At 43.4% G+C, this 25,783-nt stretch overlaps 2 protein-coding genes across 2 annotated transcripts; one reads left to right on the forward strand and one right to left on the reverse strand.

Moving 5' to 3' along the window:
* The first annotated feature begins 2,097 nt into the window (after positions 1 to 2,097).
* On the forward strand, positions 2,098 to 7,454 carry LOC119317269 (thylakoid lumenal protein TL20.3, chloroplastic-like). Its single transcript, XM_037591699.1, has 6 exons — positions 2,098 to 2,480; positions 2,574 to 2,603; positions 4,163 to 4,269; positions 4,737 to 4,771; positions 6,331 to 6,459; positions 6,945 to 7,454. Exons 1-6 carry the CDS (start codon positions 2,170 to 2,172, stop codon positions 7,134 to 7,136), a joined length of 804 nt encoding a protein of 267 aa, XP_037447596.1. The 5' UTR covers positions 2,098 to 2,169; the 3' UTR covers positions 7,137 to 7,454.
* Positions 7,455 to 7,541: 87 nt separating this feature from the next.
* LOC119317268 (NAC domain-containing protein 7-like) lies at positions 7,542 to 10,703 on the reverse strand. The gene is made up of 5 exons (XM_037591698.1): positions 10,570 to 10,703; positions 10,373 to 10,481; positions 9,021 to 9,201; positions 8,634 to 8,905; positions 7,542 to 8,559 (listed from the first exon to the last, which is right to left on the reverse strand). The coding sequence occupies exons 3-5, from the start codon at positions 9,178 to 9,180 to the stop codon at positions 7,933 to 7,935; spliced, it is 1,059 nt and encodes a 352-aa protein (XP_037447595.1). The 5' UTR covers positions 9,181 to 9,201; positions 10,373 to 10,481; positions 10,570 to 10,703; the 3' UTR covers positions 7,542 to 7,932.
* Positions 10,704 to 25,783: the final 15,080 nt, after the last annotated feature.

Below are 25,783 nucleotides of genomic sequence, written 5' to 3' on the forward strand. Positions count from 1 at the left end.
CTATGCTTTGAGCGTTTGCCTGAATCGCATGTGCCAATGCGCCGGCCCCACGGCCCGGGGCTTAGTGATAGAGGCGAGAGTGCCGATCTTTCGGTGAAATGATAACTATCAATTTGGTGGAGATGACTTTGATGATCCGACTACAAACGTGGAACGATGTTGCGCCTTAGCAATCGCTAAACCAACTTCGAAAGATTATTGATCACAAGCACGATCAACCTGACCACGAAGGTCTATTCCGCAAGCAATTGAAAAACAAACAAGAATATGATAAAGTAATCCAAATATTGATAAAAGTGAGGTTCTAAAAATGGTCTTGGCCTTGTCATTGGACACAAATAAAGTACACGAAATTGCAGCAACGGCTCACTTTTAACTAATTAAAATCCAATTGTAAGACGACGCCCTAAGGGTTGCCTTTATAGAGAGACAGAGAGGAATATCGTCCATCCTTGGCAAGGTGGGACTAAATTCTATCCTAAGTCGTTTTCCCTATTAATACGGATTCTTAAAACTGCCTATTAAGTGTACTTCAAAAATACATGGGTCTGACTCAAAAATAAGGTGACGCAACACCAATAATAAGCTATGGATGAAATTTATGAATATCCATTTTGTATATTTCGTCCATCTTCCAGATATCATCATGGTAGCTTCAAAGTGCGTAAATCTTTCACTGGCACCTCCGTTCTTGTTCTCTTCGCACACACCTTCATCTCCATGATTGATCATGCTTCAATGTTCAATTCTTCTTGTCCAGGCCTGACCCTTCAATTGTAAGCAACACAAATGTATCTAAATTAGGCAACATCATATTCTCATGAACATTAAAAACATTATCAAGAAATGAAAGTACCTGATAATTTAACCGATGTGCATGAGCTCTAGTAATTGGTCCAATAGGTATAGTAGTAGGGGTTGTAGGTGTAAGTGTGGTAGCCATGTCCTCATCACTAGGCGCTCGTTTGTTTCTTTCGTTTTTTTGCGAGAATCGTTTGTTTCTTTCGTTATTTTCACATTTTTATTTCGTTTAGTTGTTTGTGTTTTCAGTATTGTTCATATTTTGAAATATTATTAATATAAATTACAAAGATCATTTCCCATAAATTTTGAAAAAAAATGCTAATCTTACATTTGAAAAATGTTAAACGTGTGCAGATTTTTTTTCCTATGTATACAAAAAAAGGTACAACGTGTATGAAAAAAGTTGTCTTCAAAACATTATATGGAAGAATGTTAATTAGAAACAATTAAACATGTATAAGAAATCCTGATGTATAAAGAAAATATACAAGGTGTATGTAAAGTGTATAACATGTATGAAAAAGCAGACATCTTAACATAAAATGATTTTTGTATTCATGTATTAAAAAATGTGTGTAATGTTTATGAAAATCGTACATCGTGTATGAAAAAATAGACATCAAAACATAAATATGTGAAAATGTTAATAATGTATTTGAAGCAAGCTACACATTTATTAAACAATGTTCCTGATGTATACAAATTATGTAAAAAAGTAGACATAAAAAGGTATTTTTTTTAAATAATTGTCTGTATAAAAATGCTTCTGATGTATACAAGACATCTACAACGTGTATGAAAAATAGTTGACATCAGAATAAATGTTTGAAGAAAAATATTAATCATGTGTTTGAAAAATGTTTTAGATGTGTACCAAAAATGTATAATGTGTATGAAAAAGAAAATATGCATCAAAACATATACTCTCTCCGTTCACTTTTATAAAATGTTTTAGACAGCTGAAATTAAACTGTTTTGAGTGTTGTCTTAAATGTCTAAACGGTCTTATAAAAATATAGGATGCTCTAGCCCATTTGGCGACACGCTGCTCCTGGACATCACATCTTGTGTCAGGTCTACATGAAGGGACAAGATCAATTGACTGATTAAGCGAGATATAGCTCACGCGCATAATGTAGAAATTATGGGCCAATGACAATGCCCTTTTATATTTTAGATGAAAGATGGGCTTTTATTTATATAGAGAAATGGCCCAAAAACAATACGAGGGCCCAAATATCTGCGACCACTGGATTTACTCCCCGTTCCCCGTGCTCCCCGTCCGATGGCTGTGCTGCCCGTTACGTGTTCGCGCGCGAGCCACCACCCGTCCACTCCCCACCTCACCCTCCTTCCTAATCCGCCATGGCTCTCGCTTCCACCTCCCCTCTTGCCGCTACCGCCGCTCGTCCTAAGACTTCCGCTCCCCTCACGCTGTGTCGTTCAGGCCGCCTACAGCGCATCTCCTGCCAGGCGACCACCGACCGCCCCCGCGGCGGCAATGCGTCGAACACGTCGCCGGCGCCGCCGAGGTGGCGCGTAGCGGTCTCTGCAGCCCTCGCGGCTGCCGTAGTCGTAGCGATGCCTGCCCACGCGGATCTGAACAAGTACGAGGCGGACCAGAGGGGGGAGTTTGGCATCGGCTCAGCCGCGCAGTTCGGCAATGCGGACCTCAAGTACCACTCGCCGCCTGCATCTTTCCGTCTCTTGTTCCTGCTCGTTTTTCTGCACTGGGTTGCTGATGCTGTCCTCTTCTGTGGTTTTTGCAGAAACACTGTGCATGTTAACGAAAACTTCAGGTTGGTTTCTAATTTATTTTCAGTTCCATTCTTAAATTTATCTATACGACTATACCAGTAAGGTACATGTGCATTGCACGAATGAGATTTGACAACCAAATTATGAATAAATATCACACTATAGCATGTAAGCTTTGAGTCATATATGCATGATGTAGATGTTCGTTTAATTATTATAGTTCATCTCATTCAAAATCAATTAGTTTTATAAAAAAGTTAATCTATTTTAAGATTCATGGAATTGTGCATTGTAAAGCATAAAGTAAAAACAAATAATGGCAATTCATTTAGAAAAAAATTTATGCAATTATTATACGGAAGATTCTAGAACAAAGGAGAAGTGCTTGTGTTTTGAGGTTTGTGCATTATGCTTAAGTTCAACCATGGAGTCTTCTAGATTGTACATGTGGCAGAATCTGGTGGAATGTAGATGATATCCAACGGTCAGTAGTGCTCGGATTTGCCATCTTTACACCGTCGGATTGGCTTCATCCAACGACCATCTTTCAAAGTTATTCTCACACTATATACGGGTATATAGACAAATTAAAATTCGTGCATGCCTCTATGTCAAATTCTGCTAATGACATGTACTCCCTCCGTACCACAATGTAAGACGTTTTTTGGCACTAGTGTAGTGCCAAAAAATGTCTTACATTATGGGACGGAGGGAGTAACTTTTAGGGACTAAATGAAGCAAATAGAAAAAAAAGGGCAACCTGGTGCATGTAGCTCCCGCTTGCGCAGGGTCCAGGGAAGGGTCCGACCACCTTGGGTCTATAGTACGCAGCCTTTCCCTACATTTCTGTAAGAGGCTGTTTCCAGGACTTGAACCCATGACCTCATGGTCACAAGGCAGCAGCTTTACCACTGCGCCAAGGCTCCCCTTCCAAATGAAGCAAATAGAAGTTCTAAAAAAATTATCCATGCAGCAGAAGAATTGCTTGCTTTGTGACTTCTTGGGCCTTAAATCAATGTTGTTTTTATGGAAGTGTACTATTTTTCTTTTCAAAACAGAAGTATACATATTTATGCACCCCAGAAAACTTCAAAGTAGATACTTGTGCACCTCAAATATTATATCCTTGTTTTTAAGATACTGCATTCTATACAAAAAAAGGTATTTGAAGTTATCTAGCTCAATCTTATATGGTCATGCTTGTATTGTCGGTGGAAAGTCACATTCTTTAGACCTTAGATCCTAGGTGGACGATGCATTCTGAAATACTGGTGATTGGTTTGTCTTGCCAATTGGTTTGTCCTTCTAGTATATGTCAAGATCTCTCTGTATAAAGTTTGCTTATAATGGAGGAAAGGCAGTCCAAATGTTCAACCAAAATTACCATAAGTCTGCATCAAAATACAATTGGTGTGCATTTAGATGCATGTTCAAGAAAAATAATATAATCTGCAACAATAAGCTGTATTTAGGGGAACAATGTAGCAGTTATTGTGATGCTTATCTCCAACATTTTTTTGTCAGCATGGATAACTGAAATAAGAGTAGATTTTCCTATTCATTGTTTCGCCTTTAACTAAGACCTCAGTTATTAATGTAGGCGGGCGAACTTCACATCTGCTGATATGAGGGAATCAGATTTTAGTGGTTCCACATTCAATGGTGCCTATATGGAAAAGGCTGTTGCTTTCAGAGCGAATTTCACAGGTAAGTGTAGTAACACCTTTTCATCTCTTGGAGATGTTAGCCGTCCTCCCAAATGTTATTATAATTGATGTGTGCAATGTCCTCAGTCCACATAATTAATCACCTTCCTTTAGTAATCAGCGGTCCTTTGATGTGCCTTATCAGGGAGACCACTACAGGTCTACAGTAGAGATATTTTAGATCACTCTAGCTACTACACTTACAAGCAACTCCACTATTTCTTCTAAGTATAAACTCAGCGAAGGAAGCTAACTATGAAGTTCATTGCCTTTTTTTGGTTCCAAGTTGAATCACTATGGTACTAATAATGCTTTAGCTACCGGCACAGGAAAGTTATAGTAGGATTCTCTGTGACTTTTACCCTAGTGGTTTTGACTACAATCAATATTGTCACGCGGTACTTAAATCTTCTCATGTGGATATTCATGAAATGATTTTCACGATACTGCTGTTTTGGTTTCATGCAGGTGCAGATTTGAGTGACACTTTAATGGATCGCATGGTAAAACCAGAATGGTTTCTTTAGCTTGATCATGGCTGTTTTAATTAGCAGCTAATCTGTGCAAATGCATGTAACCATACATGTAGTGCATACTGTCATGGTCCTGTAGACTGTATGTGTTGATGTGTCCTACAGAAATAAATTGCTATGCCAACCTTAATATTTCGATGAAATGTATTTTATTTTTCTTTAGCAATGAATTATTATGATGATAACACTGCTTAATAATTTACGGCAAGACAAGATGTCGGAGTAAGAACCCAATTTGTTGGTGCCAGCTCTATACTATTGTCTTCTGTTTGTGTCATTCATGCATGAAATTTTAACAGCACCGAAATATCTAATTATCTGAACGATCAAATAGAACAGAAGACTGAAATAAATGTTATCTTCAAGTGGGGTTTCCCCACCATTTCCTGTTCAAAATAAAGAAATATAGAAGGCTCGTGAAATGGAAACTTTTGTATCAAAAACTACAATTGGTTGATGATGTGATTGCTAACTAAGAAATTCAATGTGATCATATGTCTTTTCTGCTTCTATATATGTATGGGGTGTTCTGGAACATGCTGCTTCACCATCTCTTCTGTTCTCATGTGTTTTTTTAATCTCTGTCTGCATTTCTTGGTTATGATGTTCAAGTGTATATGAGTGTCTTGAGAATCTAGTAATGAATAGTCAGACAAGTCCAGCCGTAAACTTCCAAGGTTTAACATTGACACAAGTATGGAATAAAGGTCTAAGATGGGCATTCTCTGTAATAACAATTTAAACATCGAGTTCTCATCCACCATTACTAAATGCTTGGAAAGATGCTCTAGGAAAATGCAGACAAGCAATAAAATATATTCCAATTGCATTATCTTACTCTTGATTGAATATACTGAAGGCGAGAAACCGTCAAACCTTGATCACCAAGAAAGTGACTTAAAACTCCTTTGCCCTTCTCATAAAGCAGGATGCCAACCACTAGCACAGAGCATTCGACAGTCCAAATTTGCTGTTAAGGCGTTAGCCTCTTGTCGGGTGGGCTACAGTGATTGCTCTCTTGTGCTGCTGCCTGCATCAGCATATTTTAATTTTGTCTCTTCCTTTGTACATAAAAATGCCATTTCCAATGTTAACTATCATGCATTTATCCTGCCAATATTTTCAAGAACAAAGAATAATTTCACACACTAGTGGACACTTTATCTCCTGTTGAACATTACCCAGTGGTTTCATATTGATCCAGAGGCTTTTACAAAATAAGGAGTAAGCGTGCCTTTGTATTCATTTGTGCATGTTTAGAATTTGTCATTGGGGTGTGAAAAAAATGTAGTGAAGCATACATCTTGGCCAGAGCAGTCAGACATTCTTATATGCTTCTAGTGCTATATGCATGCATATGCTTCGTCAGATTTGCAAATGTGAAGTCAAGTTCAGTGATCCATTCACTTATGATGGCTACTGGAGCCATTTCTCCTGTTTTAATTGCAATAGGGATAGTTGTCCAAATAAATAATTCCATGGCAGATTTACCTTTAAGCAAGTTTTGAACATTGAATTATTATGGACAGGTTCTCAATGAAGCTAATCTCACAAATGCTGTGCTTTCACGGACTGTCCTTACACGTAGTGATCTCGGTGGAGCAACCATTGAAGGTGCTGACTTCAGCGATGCTGTTATTGACCTACCACAGAAACTGGTACATATTTGCTTTTATCCCAGTATTATCGCATAATTCTGCCATGTAGGTTTATGACCTTAAAAAGCATTTGTAAATTTCATGATTCCATGATAAACAGTTTAGCACTTCAATTCTTTCAGAGGCATCTTTCCTTTCGTTCCTGTTTTCAAGTGTTACAATCATTTATGCTTTGTGAATTCTTCCTATTGGATTAATGTGTCTAGTTTGTAAGAGCTCGCCCATAAACTCTGAACAGAAGCTGCACTTTGTAGAAGGAAGAAAAAGGAAATTGTTCATATGTCCACTGAGTAATAAAGTCAATTCTGACTGCACTATTCGAATATATTGTTCCGTATTTAGAATCTCCATGAAACCATGATATACCAAAGGATCACCCTACTCTGGTGATCATCAGGGTCGATCTTCAATGTTTTCGTGAGTTCTCTTTCTAGAGCTTAGGCACATATATAGAAGATGCCGATTCTGATAATTCTTAACTGTAGGCTTTGTGCAAATATGCAAGTGGGACAAATCCTATAACTGGAGTCAGCACCCGGAAAAGCCTTGGATGTGGCAACAGTCGCCGCAACGCATATGGGAGCCCTTCCTCCCCTCTTTTAAGTGCGCCGCCACCTAAACTTCTGGACCGTGATGGTTTCTGTGATGAAGCTAGTGGTTTGTGTGATGCGAAGTAACGGGGATTGATCCAGTATACGGTAAAAGTTGAGCACTTAATGCTGTATATGTATGGAAAATTTGAAGATTGGGTGAAAGACAAAGCAGAATGGATCAGAAATTCATAGAATCCAGCCTTTTCATCTTCTTTTCTCCGAATGTTGTGACAATGCAAGGGAATCAGTTAAACTAGGGAATCTTCGGGAAAAAGGTAAACTGAGGAATGTAGGTAAAGTATTGACACTGAATAAATATTTTGATGCCTTCTGTAAACTATGTACATGTATCATAACATATTATACGCACCTGTCGCTGTAAAAAAAGTGCCAATTGCTTCATTCTCTAGTGTATCCTAGCTATCTGACCAGAGGAGTAAAAGCAGTTTGTCAATAAATATACTTTCCATTCCGTTTCAATGAATTGAGATACATGGTACATATATAGAGTTGGTAAAACATTGTTGGTGCATCGGCAGTGTCCTTAGCTGCCGTTTGTGTGATGGACTGCACAAAATAGACGTCCATCAACAGCTTGACTATTTTCACAAAATGGTCAAGTCAGTCACTGAAGCCCCTTAGCCTCAACTTTCGGCTACCTTATTAGCATCAGGTCCAGAGACCTGATACCAAATAGTACTACTATAGATACTACATAACCACTTCGGTTACATATTTATTATGTATATATATGTGTGTGTGCATATATATACCATGATTAATCATGGCATACATGGCCAGCTATATTTGTACACTAGATCAGGTCTGGATTGTATAAATTGTGTAGGATGTCCAATGGAGTTGTGCTTGCTTGTGCATGCTATTTCCACAGATGAGCCGAGCCTAGGCCGGCAGATGTCGAAGCATAGTCCAGGGCCTCTTCATGCTTGTTCTCTGCCTGAAACACCTGGACTGCTGCATTGGAGTGAGTGGCCTGCTCCTTGGGATTGGTACCGTCATGGCTGAACAGCTGAGACGCGACGAACTTGTCGAGGTACCTCCAGTCGGTGGCCGACGATTCACCAGTGTAAAGCGCATGGTCCATCGGCGGTTGCTGCGCTGCGAACCTGGAGGGCCCGTCATGCGCGAGGGGGTGATTGCTGGTCGACGACAGGATGCCGCCGCTGCTGCCGTGGCCAATGTAGGCCGTAGTAGGCTTGGGGCTCTCCAGGTGAGGAAGCTGTTGCATGAAGGCCTCCTGCGGCAGGAGGTGATGGTACTCCAGCTCCGGCTTGCAGTGGTACTGCTGCTGCTGCTGGCTGTGGTACGGTGCCAAGTTCTGGGGGTGGTGGTGCTGGTACCCGAGCTGCCTCGGCGAGTCGAGGTCCGGCATGAACCCACCTCCAGCGCCATGGTCGTCGAACCAGCAAGGCGAGTTCATATCTGCCATCCTCCGCACCGTCGCGACTCGCTTCTTGAACACCCGGCAGACCACCCATCCTTCCTCCTGAACGATCAAACCAGCCATGGTTAGCAAGTGAAATGCATAAAGGTAAGGATGGAACGACGAATAATACATACGGGCGTGGCTCCATTCTCGTTCGTCTCGAGGCGGTACTCGTGCATGATCCAGTCCGACTTCTGACCGTTGGGCGCACGGCCCTTGTAGAAGACGAGGGTCTTCCTCATTCCGACAAGGCAGTGGTTTGTGTAGATGGGCTTGTCCCTCCCCGTCGCCTTCCAGAACCCGGCGCTCGTCGCCCTGTTGGTGCGGGTGCCCGTCGGGTACTTCTTGTCCTTGTGGCTGAAGAAGTACCAGTCGTTCTGCTCCTCCATGCCAATCTTGCACTTGTCTGCTTAGCCAAAATTACCATTAATCGGGGCACGGCCGATCGATCAATGAGTTCAGTGTTTGTGATTCATGTTTGCATGGGCTGACAAAAATGTGCCGATTAATTAGTTAGTTACCTTGGAGATCCCATGGCTCGATTTTGTACAAATCGACGTCCTTTATGACGTCCAGGTCAATCTTCTTGGATGCCACCTTCTTCCTCAAGTAATAATCAACGAGCTCCTCGTCGGTAGGATGAAACCGGAAACCCGGCGGAACATGGGAGAAAGTGTCCATTTTATTCCACTATCAGCGTGACTACATCACAAAGAAAATAAAACAGTAATAAGATTGAATAGCACATACAAGCTTTTCCCAATTACATACACTGCTTTCTCACAAGTTTTCAAGCAGGAAGCTCAATTAGGGCACATGGTATATATAGCAAAATAAAATTTAAAAAATGAGGTGTTTCAGTTGTAGTTCCTCACAAAACAAAACAAAACAAATGTTCTTTTTAGTTAGCTTCTTATGTATATTTTCTTGTGAAGATGTTGCTTTGTACCCAAGTTTGGTAGATGGGCACACTAGCTGTATATTTCGTTTACAACTGGATGAGAAGCTTTTGTTCCATTTCAATGGGATTGATGATATTTCAGGAAAAAGCAAGCAATCATGACAGTAGATAAAAAGTGTCAGACTCTCATCACATATACGATAACCCGATTAATTCAATGTTCTTGCCAGGTTACTTTTGTGTCAAGGAAGCTAAGATTTGTGAACACACATGTAGATGGACCTTTCAGCCGAAAGATATATTACATGATCGAGCTAGCGTATGAGCAAAATACGATGCTTCAAACAAAATTTGGGTAGTATGACATGGGATTAATATGGGAACACAGATAAAAGGCTAAACAAGATATAGAATATCCGTTTTGGCACTGAAAATGTATCCAAATTTATGCATGCTCTTAAGCCTCCTTCCCAGGACTTCCTTTTATGAAACTAAGGCAGGTACTGCATAAAATAACAAATACTTTCAGCGGACAATGAAACCACCTTCATAGAACAAGAGCGGCATGTAGGAAAAGGGTGACCCCAAACCCAATTCATCCATAGAGAAGCAAAAAATAAAAGAAAAATTGTACTCTACAGGTGGATATACAGTTAACTGCAGGTTCGGAATGAGTGCATTCTGCTAGCTGAGTCCATGTGGAGGGACTCATTAGGATCAACCGAATTTGATCTATTGGAGTGAAGACTTCGTATGGGGCACTACCACAGGTCCACAATGAAAAACACCAGCAATGCAGAAAAACAAATTTGGAAATCTTCAACCGATGAAAACATGTAGAGGAGATAATCAGTGCAAGGAGGTTAGTGCATGAATGCATGTTAATTAGAAACCATACAAGTGGGTTCATTGAGAGAGAGAGGGGGAGAGAGAGAGAGAGAGAGAGAGAGAGAGAGAGAGAGAGAGTCTTACATATCGCACTAGAGGAAGAACAGAAGCCTGATCAGCGGCAGCGCACGCCCCAGCCTATCAGAGCACGGTCTTTGCAGATTCTTCGTGTAGTAAGTACTTCTCCTTGCGCCTATCAGAGAACCAACTTGATCAGTTGGCAACCTCTCTCAAGTACCTTCGATCGATCCAAAGAGAGAGAAAGAGCAGGCGCTCCTTACCCAACGAGTGTGACGAGCGCCGCCCGAATTTATACACAGGCCGCACCGCAAGAGAAGGCAGCTAGCTAGATAAGAAGAATATATACAGAAGATAGAGGGCCGGTCTATATCTCCTCTTACCACACCAACTCGTAGCTTGCTAGCTATAGGCAGCTTGGGCTTGATCACGCAGTTGAAGCTATATAGGCACGCACGCTGTGTCGTCTCGCTTTCGCCGGGGCGGAGGGGGAGAGGGACACGCACGGATGGGACACCGACCGGCGGAAAGGGCGGATGGATTGCGGGCAAAGTCTGGCTGAAATCCGGGGAGCCCTGGATCTCCTGGTGCCCTTTCCCAATTGGCCACCCCGCTCCGCGCCTTTCTCCACCGTAACCGCCACCACCTCCACCCGCCACCAACAGCGACCGCCCGCTACGGCGCCGTCCGAGCCGTCCGAGGCTTGCTCCCTCTCCCGGCCCTGCTCGTGCTGGCGTGTATGCGTCTCTCTCAGATGTGGCCGGCCGGAGAGGATGGAGGAGAGGGGGAGGGAGGAGGTGGAGTGGAGTGAAATGTAACGGGGGCTACGGGGTTGCCTCCCATATATATGGTGGCGTTCTAGAGGGCCGGCCCACTGCCAGCCACTCATGGGAGCTGGAGTCAGGAACGCTACAACTCTCTCTCTAACTAGCTACAACTAATCTCTCCCTCTCTCTCTCTGCGAAATGCCACATGCACCAAATAGTAGAGCACGTAGCATAGCAGCAGTCCCAGGTAAGGATGGTGGAGGCGTGGAGCTTAGGCTGTCCATAATGGGAGTATCATAGGTAGTATCATGCATGCCGACTAAGCAATTTGGATGAGATGGCATAGAATTAAATGAAGAAAGAGAAGCTCGAGTATTATATCATGATACCGTATCATATTAAATGATGTGCTACTTTGTGTCATGCATGGTAAAAAATATAGTCCTCTATGATACTAACATATGATACTATGCATTAGGGGTGTAGTATCATAGACTAGTATCATATGCATGATACTAGTATATGATACTCCCCATTACAACCAGCCTTATTTCAAATCACTCAGATTAACCTACGGATCCAAGTGAGGATATGCCCTATGATCATGCAGAAGAATTAATTAATTACTTTGGTTGGTCCCACAGTCGTTTCCATGTCGATGGTCGCTCTCTGGATGACCCACTTCGGAACCGACCTAGGTAGTATAATTTGACGGCGACCCTCCTCCAAATGGAAATCCAGTGTTATCAAAGCCAAATATCATATCCCCTGTCCACAGTCAAATCAAGTTAGGAGTAACTAGTGCATGTGAAAGCTGCATGCATGTACTGATCAATCTCTCTCCATAGTTTAGCAAGCTTCATTAGTAGCTGTATATACACCTAGTTATACAGACCGTATTCCTAAGGTACGACACTGAACTTGGTACTAGTATACAAAACTCAACAAGCAACAAGAAGATTGCGTCTGATGCCGATGCCGGCAGGAACAGTCAGGCCGTAGCGGCCGGTGGTCCGGCGTGGGCTAGACCTGATCATTAGCTACCTTTACCTGGAGCTTCCCCAGCACTGAACTAGTGTCTACTGGTGCTGGCTGGCTGAACCCTGGACTCCACATGCCACTGTAAGTGTGCATTCCTTTTTCGGAAGGGCGAACAAGTTTCGGAAGATTCCAATCCTACCAATCTGATCGATAGTGTATATATTTCTATGCATACACCAGAAGCTACTACTCATGTAGTCATGTGCTTAAGTTTGCCAAAATTGGGGTGCTTTACAAAGTATGACGATACACTCTTTCTTTTGAAACTACTCCCTCGGTCTCAAAATATAAGACATTTTTTTGACACTATCATAGTACCAAAAAACGTCTTACATTTTAGGTCGAAGGGAGTATATATATATATATATATATATATATATATATATATATATATATAGCTATACACTTTCGATTAATTATAAATACGGTAGTTGAAATTAGTGTCGAATTGTATATAGGGCTACCGTTAGACTCAGTGTATGAGTCGAACCCAGATCTATTACATAATAAGGTCACGGGTAGCGAAAGTAGACTAGCCGAAGCAGGTAAGCTAGACATAAGATCACAAAAGGGACGTTTCGGCGTTGCAGGGGGTCTCTAGACAAGTCGTGGCGATCTGTACTATGTTGAGTTAGTATATGGGAGGAGCGGCCGTAGTTTTTTTGTTTTTGTTTCTTTATAACGGAGCGCCCGTAGTTATGCCTTGAAGACATAATCGATGTTTGATGAACCTCTTAACATATATGGTCTCTTCTGTCTATTTTCTGCAATGATCTAATCGCATAAATTCTAACACAACTGTATACACCGTGATTCATGATCAACCGGCGGTGATTGGACCCTTGCGAGTAAGGTTGTCAGAATCGTGATTTTAAATCGGATCGGAGCTCTGATGATAGGATCGCAAATCGTAGAATCTTCACTATCAAAATCGTAAAAACTTAGATTCTATGAACTTAAATCGTAGAATCAGGTGGGTTAGTTCGGATCGTAAAGTCATAGAATCGTATAACAGAATCACGATTTTAACAACCTTGCTTGCGAGATTTGCATCATGCATGCATACATACCCTTATTTTCTGGAAGAATTTTTTTAACGTAAATTCGTATACATGAATCGTCGGCAATGGTCCCGAGCTAGCATGCTAACATCCAAAATCAAGTGCTACTTATGTGGCCAGTTCGATATATGGTAAAACCCTAGCTACTTGATGAATATTTATATTTGTTGGCGCGCGTGCGTGCTTAGTTGTGTGGTCCACAGGGCGACAATGCACGCGCTTTGTACGCACGCAAATGGGAAAGCTAGGATCGAACAACATATGTGGATGGTTGTAAAGATCGATTTTTGCACATGCGCGCGCGTTCCGATCTCTTGAGAACATTGGCGTAAGCCGGCGGCCTCTCATATGTCTCACGTGCGCATGCAGGTACTGTTGTTTAGCTCTCTAGCGCAGGCCACCAGATCAACCCTAATGCTTAGATAAGCAGCAAGCTCGCTCGCCTGTGAGAATGCATCAATAAAAACGATTTACTCAATAAGAATGTACTGTACTCGCATAGTCGCATTGTACACAAGCAAAGGTTTGTATGGCGACTATCCGGGAGACCTAGCGTCGCATGTTTAGAGCCGTCGACACGTAGGCCTGCTGGATGAACCGTACGATGTCGATGTGCCCCCCGGATGAGCGCCGTTGCGAAGAACTTTTCTCATTCAGTGCGCACGCATATGATAATAAATCAACCAACAAAGGCATCGACCGGTCCAGCGCGCGGATAACATCAACCTCCAAACGCCTTGCTTGGACGGCGACCGGCCGGCCGATCTCGTGTCGATCTCTTCCGGATGCATTTGGTTGGACGCTAGCCAGCTCGGTTGCGTCGGTCTTTGTATATTCATTCACTCAGTCTAACACTCTGATCTCTGGTGTGGTGGGGAATTGAAGCAAAGTGAAGGATCGGTTTCTCCATCACACATTGACAAGCACGCGCGCACCACACAGTCATCGTGCACGGCGGCGCGCGCGCGCCGGCCGGACGGCCTGACACGGGCATGCATGGCATGGGTGCACGTTTATCGACGGGCAAGTGTGTGCAAGTAGTGGCCAAATCCAAGCACAAGGATGCATATGCATGGGTGCCTAAATATAATCATGCCCTCTGATCCTTTTGACCTGTGATTTGGAGCTTGGCCTTTGACATATGCATATGTACCACGTAGCATTCATTTGCGGCTCCCCTCGCGTGCGCCGGCGCCGATCCACCGTCGACTTACCGCGCGCGGGTGCAAAATCTGGGTGCGGCGGAGAGAGCATGCAAAGCGTGCGGCGGGCAGCCGGCCAAAAGTGGGCAACTCCGAGTTCTCATATGTGCAGTCGCAATTAAGCTGTCAATCTTGCCCAGCTCCGCCACTAGAGTAGTGATCGGTTGGCATCATGGCCGATCCAAACACTAGCTTGCGCCATCAATCAAATCAGATCGATTCTGCGCATGCACTGCACATCGGTAGCTCGCTCTCGATGCATGCATGCCTGGACACGACCGATCCATCTTTCCACCATGGCATGCAAAGATTTCTTTCTCGTCCTGGAAACGTGGGGCCCGACATTTATCCACTTGCATGCAGAATTATGGGAAGGCCATTGAGCGGGCTGTAACTTTTTTTTCCATCTTTCTCCCTCTCATCGAGTGCTGCAGCGGTAACTTTGGCCAGGTGAGAAGGAAAGGGAGGTGGTGGCAGTGGGCAGTGGGCAGTGGCAGGCACCGCCGCAAGGACGCCCACGCCGCGACGCAACAACCGCCGCTCATAATAATTTACTGAAGTAGTACGAGCTAGCTATAGCCTATAGGAGCTGGGCGTAGATCATTAGCGGTGTCGGTGTCACGGTAAAAAAAAGGGAGGTCTCAATCGCTACGTTATTCGGTGCTCTGCTGATCTCCAATCAGTGGCGTAGCTGTAGGGTGGACCACCCTGGCATTCAGCCCATTAGTATACTACTTAGTCTGTAAAAAAAAAAAAGCAAGCTCAACTCAGCTCATGTACACGTGAAGGATTGGCTCGTTAGTCTCTGCGTCTGTGCGCTGATTGATCGACACGAGAAGACGTTCCTGATTCCCGCCGCCTCTTTCAGTTCGGGAACCCTAGGAGCGAGCGGCCATCGCCATCAGCCATCGCCTAGCGGCCCCCAGCGGGCATCCGCCGGCCTACATGGCACTCGTCGACGGCGACGGACTGGCGGCCGGGCGAAGGACACTTGCCGCCGGCGGCAAACAGGCAGCCGGCGAAGCACGCACAATCTAGTTTGGTTGAGAACCAGTTGTTCAGTTTAACATCCTACTACTCCGATCTAAAGTAAGATTTTTGTTCTCTGTTAATTCATAAATTCAAAGTATAAATTTCTTGCTACGAAGATTTGAACAAGCTAAGCTGAGACATGAGAGTGCAAGATTTAGTTTTATTTTTTACAATTAATAATTGATAAATACTAGAGTAGAACTTTCATGGTCTTGAGAAGGCGTTATCCCGACAAATAAGACGTGTTATCTTCTTTTATGCAAATTTAAGACATAACCATGAATTTTATATTATTTGAAAGACCTAGTTGATATATTCTGTATTTCTGTATGCATATGTTGGTTTGTTGAATTCGTGGTGCAATTATTTTTCTTGGCAATTGGACCATCCTGGCATAAAATCCTAGCTACGCCACTGTCTCCAATGATGTGGAGGTGATGGTTAAGCTCGATGATGCTACTTGAAAGCCATGGTAAGCTAAGCTACGGATCCGAGGTAATTATCCGGAGCTAATTATGCATGGCCGGGCCGCCACACAAATCATTAAGGCATCTTCAATAGATTGTTGATAAAATGTCCATATCATCAACCAACAAGCTATCATACAACTACTTTAATGGGTTGTATCTAAAGTATCCAATAAATGATGAGAAAATAAATATGATTGCTCTCTATTTCATCTTGAAGCTTGTGCAAAGGTTGTTGGTTATTTTACATACAACTTTGCTTTCTCTTCATATTTATTACATGCCACATCATCACTTTGTCCTAGGTGGCAAATTTACCAATACCTATCTTACAACTATTGGAGATGCCCTTAGCGGCTCCAGAGCCTACATGGCATGGCCTCGAAGCCTTTCCCCCGTCCTACGTGGCGACGCCCGGTTGGTCGTGGTGGGGCCCATGCGGCCAATGGGAAGGGGACGTTGCGGCCGCGCCAATCCTCGTGGGGCCCCACCTGCACCCACCTGCTCGGTGTTACCCCATCATGGCAGTGGCAGGCTCAGGCTGGCTGCCTCTACGCTACCAACTACTACTGCTGCATGCCAGTGCCACTCCCAATACGGTACATATACACATGCAGCAGCAGTATACGGTATGAATACCCTGTGCCATGCACAACTGCGAAAAAGGGGAGAGTGAAAGGCGAGAAGAGAAGTGGCAAAGGCTGTGTAAGCGCGTGTGCGCAGATATTTACAGATCTCTCTCGGGCCCCACCGCGTGGTGACTTTACGGGCTCCATGTCCCTTGGGGCCTACTTGTCGGTGACCGATAACACCAAAAGGCTTCGTAGGAGACAAGAGGGCGTAGGGATACTGACCGTTCATGTGGGCTCTGATTCCTGGTGTACGTTTCTGGAGCTCGGCATGTATTTGTACAGGTAGCGCAGATCTGCGAATACGGTGGTCCCACGCGACAGCTCTGAGCATGCTAGGCTAGATAGCTAGGTATACGATGCAGAGACAGCTAGGTATTTTTACCAGCTGCAGGTATTTTTGTGTGGCTGCTATTGGTCACTTGGAAGAGCAGCCAACTTATATCAGAGAAAAGAAAAGAAAAGAGGACAAAAAGGGCTGGGGTTTGGTACGAGCATGTAGCTGAATGTATACTGATGTCTATTGGGACCATTTGTTTTAGGTCAGCTGTAATGCCAATTTTATGGCCATGCGGGCTTCAGGACTTATAATTCGTGGTCATGTACTAGTATATTACAGTTTTTTGCTAAGTTTCAGTCTATTGAGACTTCATTATATCTCAATCGATGTTATCTTTCTTTAATTTTGCATGAAGATTCATCTAAAAAAATATTTTTAATATTTTTTTTACATACTACTCCCTTCATTCTTAAATATTTGTTTTTTTGGAGATTTCAATAAATGACTACATACAAAATAAAATAAGTGAATCTACATTCTAAAATATGTCTATATACATCCACATGTGATAGTCATTTGAAATATCTAGAAAGACAAATATTTAGAAACGGAGAGAGTATATCACTTGACTGAGACTTGGTTAAGTCTCAGTCGACTGTGACCTAGTCACACCCAGTATATTAACTTGGCACGGTAGTGACGGGGATGGGAGCGTGAGAGTGCTGGGATGAAGGAGCGGCAATTGCAAGCCTATAGCTAATGAGTGATTCAACCGCTGTGAGAGCGCAGTTGATATTTGTGCAAAAGGTTTTTGTGTCAAGACTCGTAGAAAGTTGGATAGGTCGTCAACTCCAACCAAAGATATTGACAGGTACAGGAAGCAGAGGATATATAGAATGAGATATACAAACGGGCCCGGTTACAAATAAACTGACGGCGAGAGGTGTTGTCGCCTTCATTGTAAAGGTAATCTTGTTAAAATTTAACGGTGAAATGTTGATGCCAGCTGCAACTACCTTTGATGTCAATCGGAAGATCATAACTGTATTAGTTTTGAACACAGTACAAACTTAGATGCTCACATATGTCGGGTCAAAAATAGGATCTAGGCTGCTCCTTCCAAATAAAATAGGACCTCACTTTCGTGTTGCTCGTGGGCGACACCGGAGTGTCCCCAGTCGCAGCTACCGGTCCCCCATCGTCCGCCACTCCTCCTCCTCGTTGCCATCGCCGGCGAGTGTGGTGGCGGTGGGCCGGCTCCTCTAGATCATCTAGAGACGCATGTTGGAGTACACATCGACGCTAGGAGTTGCGACAACGTCTTACCCCCACCGAGCGGCCTTAGCGGCGGCCATTATGCACCATAGGCGCGAGGGTTATCTACGGCAACTGGACAGGCTGGACGCGTGATTCCTTGCCTCGTCCGAAGTCTTGCTGCCATTGCCGACCCAAATTTGGAGTCTTTTGGGCTGGTGGCAACACTTTGTGCTTCCTCACCTAGTTGGTTGACAACCCTGCTCCCCTCAATTATGGCATGGAGGCTTTCCGCAGGGGTGGTTTTGCCTGGAGGCGATGCTGGTCCGGCACATGGTTGTGGTGCACTTTAGGAGTGTGGGCTTCCCAGCTTTGGGCACCCTAACAGCCAGGTTGCATCCTTGACGAAGCTTCATCAAGTGGCCACCGAAAGGTCTTTGTAAGGCACTAGTAGAAAACAGCGGTTTGGTTGAGGCCAGGATAAGGGCATTAATTCCGGTTCACTAGAATCTGAACCAAAGGGTGCATCAGTCCCGGTTCATGAGGCCAGGGCGCCGGCCGAGCCTCGGGGGCCATTGGTCCTAGATCGTCTGACACTTTTGGTCCCAGTTCCAGACACGAACCGGGACCAATGGGCCTCGCTCCTAGCCCAACACCTTTAGTCCCGGTTGATGGCTGGAACCAGGACCAAAGGTTGTCCTTTAGTCTCAATTTTAGCCATAAACCGAGACTAAAGAGAAGCCTATATATACCCCCGCCCCATGCCCGCTCAGTGCTCTGTTTTTTGGCCGTCCGTGTGGGAGAGGTGTGTGTTGCTCTAGTTCTCACCTCCTATGCACATGAGGTGTTTGATGAAATGCCCGAGTCACACTTAAGCTTTCTCCTCTCCAAGCTCGACCTTCAAGCTTCATTTTCTCAAGATTTGTCTAGGTTTGGCGGTCCATCTTGTCCCATCCCCGTCCTCACCGCCGTCGATCGCCCGCGGCGATCTCGTCGCCGGCACCACCGTGGTGAGCCTCTTGTTCTTATCTTCTTTGAAAAAATATCTTATACGATTTAGATAGGTACTTGTATATTTTTTTTACTTTTATTATTGTTTGTTATTATATAGTGCCATGGTTTCGGTATCCGCCCCCCGTCGGCCCTCGTCCTATCTATGATTCGGATGTGGTATATTATCTTTTATAACTATTTATTTCATTTAGTATTTATGACAATTATGCCGACCAACGTGATATATATGTTTTTATCTAGGAGGTATGTGAACCGAAAATTCCAACCGACCCTCTTGTCGAGAGGTTAAATTTAGTTGAAAAAGAAAACAATTACTTGAAGAAAAAAATAAAAAAAATTGAGGAGGAGAAGATGGAATTGAAGTTGCATGTTGCGGATGTCGTCGATGATCACAAGATCAAGATGGATGCAATGCGCTTGAAGATTAGAAAGATTAGAAAATATGCCATTCATACCGAGGCTTGGTATCATTATGTCGTTGAATCAATTGTTACCTTAGTTACGATTATGATCGCACTTTTTGTTGCATTTAAATGTTTTACATAGTTTTAATGTATGTTTTGGTTACATGCTCTAGAGAGCTATATATTTTTCAATGAGAACTATGTATGAACTTTATGTATTTATTTTTTTAGTAATAACATTTGATCACTACCGTACTTTGGTTTTAATGTAATGATGAACTTATATTAATTTGGTCACTTCTCTATTCATAATGTTCTGTTATGGTTTTTCACACACTTAATTATATATAATGCACGCAGATGAACCGGCAATGAATGTATGGTGACAGACGCACCTCCGAGTACATTAAGGGCCTGTATAATTTTCTCGAAGTGGGCTGGCAAACAAGCATAATAATTTTATGTGTTGTCCATGCCCTGTTGGGGAACGTAGCAGAAATTCAAAAAATTTCCTACGTATCACGAAGATCTATCTATGGAGAGACCAGCAACGAGTAGAAAGGAGAGTGCATCTACATACCCTTGTAGATCGCTAAGCGGAAGCGTTCAAGTGAACGGGGTTGATGGAGTCGTACTCGTCGTGATTCAGATCACCGATGATCCTAGTGCCGAACGGACAACACCTCCGCGTTCAACACACGTACAGCTCGACGATGTCTCCCACGCCTTGATCCAGCAAGGAGAGAGGGAGAGGTTGAGGAAGACTCCATCCAGCAGCAGCACAACGGCGTGGTGGTGATGGAGGAGCGTGGCAATCCTGCAGGGCTTCGCCAAGCACCTACGGGAGAGGAGGAGGTGTCACGGGAGGGAGGGAGGCGCCAAGGGCTCAGGTATGGATGCCCTCCCTCCCCTCCACTATATATAGGGGCAGGGGAGAGGGGGGAGGCGCAGCCTTGCCCCTTCCTCCAAGGAAGGGGTGCGGCTAAGAGGGGGGGAGGAGTCCATCCTCCCCAAGGCACCTCGGAGGTGCCTTCCCCCTTGAGGACTCTCCCCTTTTTCCTATATCTTGGCGCATGGGCCTCTAGGGGCTGGTGCCCTTGGCCCATGTAGGCCAAGGCGCACCCCCTACAGCCCAAGTGGCCCCCCGGGGCAGGTGGCCCCACCCGGTGGGCCCCCGGGACCCTTCCGGTGGTCCCGGTACAATACCGATGACCCCGAAACTTGTCCCGATGGCCGAAACAGGACTTCCTATATATAAATCTTTACCTCCGGACCATTCCGGAACTCCTCGTGACGTCCGGGATCTCATCCGGGACTCCGAACAACATTCGGTAACCACATACAAGCTTCCTTTATAACCCTAGCGTCATCGAACCTTAAGTGTGTAGACCCTACGGGTTCGGGAGACATGTAGTCATGACCGAGATGTTCTCCGATCAATAACCAACAGCGGGATCTGGATACCCATGTTGGCTCCCACATGTTCCACGATGATCTCATCGGATGAACCACGATGTCAAGGACTCAATCAATCCCGTATACAATTCCCTTTGTCTAGCGGTATGGTACTTGCCCGAGATTCGATCGTCGGTATACCGATACCTTGTTCAATCTCGTTACCGGCAAGTCTCTTTACTCGTTCCGTAACACATCATTCCGTGATCAACCCCTTGGTCACATTGTGCACATTATGATGATGTCCTACCGATTGGGCCCAGAGATACCTCTCCGTTTACACGGAGTGACAAAATCCCAATCTCGATTCGTGCCAACCCAACAGACACTTTCAGAGATACCCGTAGTGTACCTTTATAGCCACCCAGTTACGTTGTGACGTTTGGCACACCCAAAGCACTCCTACGGTATCCGGGAGTTGCACAATCTCATGGTCTAAGGAAATGATACTTGACATTAGAAAAGCTTTAGCATACGAACTACATGATCTTGTGCTAGGCTTAGGATTGGGTCTTGTCCATCACATCATTCTCCTAATGATGTGATCCCGTTATCAACGACATCCAATGTCCATGGTCAGGAAAACGTAACCATCTATTGATTAACGAGCTAGTCAACTAGAGGCTTACTAGGGACATGGTGTTGTCTATGTATCCACACATGTATCTGAGTTTCCTATCAATACAATTCTAGCATGGATAATAAACGATTATCATGAACAAGGAAATATAATAATAATCAATTTATTATTGCCTCTAGGGCATATTTCCAACAGTCTCCCACTTGCACTAGAGTCAATAATCTAGTTCACATCGATATGTGATTAACACTCAAGGTCACATCCCCATGTGACTAACACCCAAAGAGTTTACTAGAGTCAATAATCTAGTTCACATTTACCATGTGATTAACACTCGATGAGTTCTGGGTTTGATCATGTTATGCTTGTGAGAGAGGTTATAGTCAACGGGTCTGAACCTTTCAGATCCGTGTGTGCTTTACAAATCTCTATGTCATCTCCTAGATGCAGCTACCACGTTCTATTTGGAGCTATTCCAAATAACTGTTCTACTTGGAGCTATTATAAATTGTTGCTCCATTATACGTATCCAGTATCTCTACTCAGAGCTATCCGGACAGGTGTTAAGCTTGCATCGACGTAACCCTTTACGACGAACTCTTTTACCACCTCCATAATTGAGAAAATTCCTTAGTCCACTAGTTACTAAGGATAACTTTGACCGCTGTCCTGTGATCCATTCTTGGATCACTCTTGTACCCCTTGACTGACTCATGGTAAAGCACACTTCAGGTGCGGTACACAGCATAACATACTGTAGAGCCTATGTCTTAAGCATAGGGGACGACCTTCGTTCCTTTCTCTCTATTCTGCCATGGTCGAGCTTTAAGTCTTAACTTCATACCTTACAACTCAGGCAAGAACTCCTTCTTTGACTGATCCATCTTGAACACCTTCAAGATCACGTCAAGGCATGTGCTCATTTGAAAGTACTATTAAGCGTTTTGATCTATCCTTATAGATCTTGATGCTCAATGTTCAAGTAGCTTAATCCAGGTTTTCCATTGAAAACACTTTCCAAATAACCCTATATGCTTTCCAGAAATTCTACGTCATTTCTGATCATTAATATGTCAACAACATATACTCATCAGAAATTCTAAAGTGCTCCCACTCACTTCTTTGGAAATACAAGTTTCTCATAAACTTTGTATACACCCAAAATCTTTGATCATCATCAAAGCATACATTCCAACTCCGAGATGCTCACTCCAGTCCTCAGAAGGATTGCTAGAGCTTTGCATACTTATTAGCATATTTCAGGATAGACAAAACCTTCTGGTTGTATCACATACAACCTTTCCTCAAGAATCGTCGAGGAAACAATGTTTTGACATCCTATCTGCAAGATTTCATAAATAATGCAGTAATTGCTAATATAATTCCAACAGACTCTTAGCATCGCTACGAGTGAGAAAGTCTCATCGTAGTCAACTCCTTGAACTTGTCGAAAAACATCTTAACGACAAGTCGAGCTTTCTCAATGGTGACACTTACCATCATTGTCTGTCTTCCTTTCAAAATCCATATGTACCTAACAGCCTTACGACCATCAAGTAGTTCTTCCAAAGTCTACACTTTGTTTTCATACATGGATCCTCTCTCGGGTTTTATGGCCTTGAGCCATTTATCAGAATCCGGGCCCACCATCGGTTCTCCATAGCTCGTAGGTTCATTGTTGTCTAGCAACATGACTTCCAAGACAGGATTACGTACCACTCTGAAGTAGTACGCATCCTTGTCATCCCACGAGGTTTGGTAGTGACTCGATCCGAAGTTTCATGATCACTATCATAAGCTTCCACTTCAGTTGGTGTATGTGCCACAGGAACAACTTCCTGTGCCCTGCTACACACTTGTTGAAGTGACGGTTCAATAACCTCATCAAGTCTCCACCATCCTCCCACTCAACTTTTCGAGAGAAACCTTTCCTCGAAAAAGGACCCGATTCAAGAAACAATCCCTATTGCTTTCGGATCTGAATTAGGAGGTATACCCAACTGTTTTTGGGTGTCCTATGAAGATGCATTTTATTTGCTTTGGGTTCGAGCTTATCAACCTGAAACCTTTTTCACATAAGCGTCGCAGCCCCAAACTTTCAAGAAACGGCAACTTAGGTTTCTCCAAACCATAGTTCATACGGTGTCGTCTCAACGAAATTATGTGGTGCCCTATTTAAAGTGAATGTGGTTGTCTCTAATGCCTAACCCATGAACGATAGTGATAACTCGATAAGAGACATCATGGTACGCACCATATCCAATAGGGTGCAACTATGATGTTCGGACACACCATCACATTATGGTGTTCCAGGCGGTATTAATTGCGAAACAATTTCCACAATGTCTTAATTGTGTGCCAAAACTCGTAACTCAGATATTCATCTCTATGATCATATCATAGACATTTTATCCTCTTGTCACAATGATCTGCTACTTCACTCTGAAATTACTTGAACCATTCAATAATTCAGACTTGTGTTTCATCAAGTAAATATACTCAACATTTACTCGAATCATCTGTGAAGTAAGAACATAATGATATTCACTGCATGCCTCAGCACTCATTCGACTGCACACATCAAAATGTGTTACTTCCAACAAGTTGCTATCTTGTTCCATCTTACTGAAAACGAGGCTTTTCAGTCATCTTGCCCATGTGGTATGATTTGCATGTCCCAAGTGATTCAAAATCAAGTGAGTCAAAACGGTCCATTTGCATGGAGTTTCTTCATGCATATACACCAATAGACATGGTTCGCATGTCTCAAACTTTTCAAAAACGAGTGAGTCCAAAGATCCATCAACATGGAGCTTCTTCATGCGTTTTATACCATTATGACTTACATAGCAGTGCCACAAGTAAGTGGCACTATCATTACTATCTTATATCTTTTGGCATGAAAATGTGTATCACTATGATCGAGATTTAATAAACCATTCATTTTAGGTGTAAGACCATTGAAGGTATTATTCAAATAAACAGAGTAACCATTATTCTCCTTAAATGAATAACCGTATTGCGATAGACGTAATCCAATCATGTCTATGCTCAACGCAAACACCAAATAACAATTATTTAGGTTTAACACCAATCTCTTTGGTAGAGGGAGCGTGCGATGCTTGATCATATCAAGCTTGGAAAAACTTCCAACACATATCGTCAACTCACCTTTAGCTAGTCTCCGTTTATTCCGTAGCCTTTTGTTTCGAGTTACTAACACTTAGCAACCGAACCGGTATCTAATACCCTGGTGCTACTAGGAGTACTAGCAAAGTACACATTAACACAATGTATATCCAATATACTTCTATCGACCTTGCCAGCCTTCTTATCTACCAAGTATCTAGGGTAATTCTGCTCTAGTGGTTGTTCCCCTTATTACAGAAGCACTTAGTCTCGGGTTTGGGTTTTACCTTGGGTTTCTTCACTAGAGCAGCAGCTGATTTGCCGTTTCATGAAGTATCCCTTCTTGCCCTTGCCCTTCTTGAAACTAGTGGTTTCACCAACCATCAACAATTGATGCTCCTTCTTGATTTCTACTTTCGCGGTGTCAAAAATCGCGAATACCTCAAGGATCATCATATCTATCCCTGATATGTTATAGTTCATCACGAAGCTCTAACAGCTTGGTGGCAATGACTTTGGAGAACCATCACTGTCTTATCTGGAAGATCAACTCCCACTCGATTCAAATGATTGTTGTACTCAGACAATCTGAGCACAAGCTCAACAATTGAGCTTTTCTCCTTAGTTTGCAGGTTAAGAAAGTCATCGGAGGTCTTATACCTCTTGACATGGGCACGAGCCTGAAATCCCAATTTCAGCCCTCAAAACATCTCATATGTTTCGCGATGTTTCAAAAACGTCTTTGGTGCCTCAACTCTAAACCGTTTAACTGAACTATCACGTAGTTTATCAAAACGTGTATGTCAGATGTTCGCAACAACCACAGACAACGTTCGAGGTTCAGCACACTGAGCGGTGCATTAAGGACATAAGCCTTCTATGAAGCAATGAGGACAATCCTCAGTTTACGGACCTAGTCCGCATAATTGCTACTATCAACTTTCAACTAATTTTTCTCTAGGAACATATCTAAACAGTAGAACTATAGCGTGAGCTACGACATTATTTGCAAAAACCTTTTGACTATGTTCAGGATAATTAAGTTCATCTTATGAACTCCCACTCAGGTAGACATCCCTCTAGTCATCTAAGTGATTACATGATCCGAGTCAAACTAGGCCGTGTCCGATCATCACGTGAGACGGACTAGTCATCATCGGTG

This window comes from Triticum dicoccoides, chromosome 6A (genome assembly GCF_002162155.2).
Source record: "Triticum dicoccoides isolate Atlit2015 ecotype Zavitan chromosome 6A, WEW_v2.0, whole genome shotgun sequence".
In the NCBI taxonomy this organism is placed as follows: domain Eukaryota; kingdom Viridiplantae; phylum Streptophyta; class Magnoliopsida; order Poales; family Poaceae; genus Triticum; species Triticum dicoccoides.

What these genes read in the sequence shown, in the direction of transcription:
- LOC119317269 (XM_037591699.1), top strand. Translation starts at nt 2,170, where the DNA reads ATGGCTCTCGCTTCCACCTCCCCTCTTGCCGCTACCGCCGCTCGTCCT. An exon ending in TTCGGCAATGCGGACCTCAA is followed by an intron (nt 2,481 to 2,573) that starts GTACCACTCGCC and finishes TGGTTTTTGCAG; the next exon opens with AAACACTGTGCATGTTAACG. An exon ending in CATGTTAACGAAAACTTCAG is followed by an intron (nt 2,604 to 4,162) that starts GTTGGTTTCTAA and finishes TTATTAATGTAG; the next exon opens with GCGGGCGAACTTCACATCTG.
- LOC119317268 (XM_037591698.1), bottom strand. Translation starts at nt 9,180, where the DNA reads ATGGACACTTTCTCCCATGTTCCGCCGGGTTTCCGGTTTCATCCTACC. An exon ending in CGAGCCATGGGATCTCCAAG is followed by an intron (nt 8,906 to 9,020) that starts GTAACTAACTAA and finishes TTGGCTAAGCAG; the next exon opens with ACAAGTGCAAGATTGGCATG. An exon ending in ACGAGAATGGAGCCACGCCC is followed by an intron (nt 8,560 to 8,633) that starts GTATGTATTATT and finishes TTGATCGTTCAG; the next exon opens with GAGGAAGGATGGGTGGTCTG.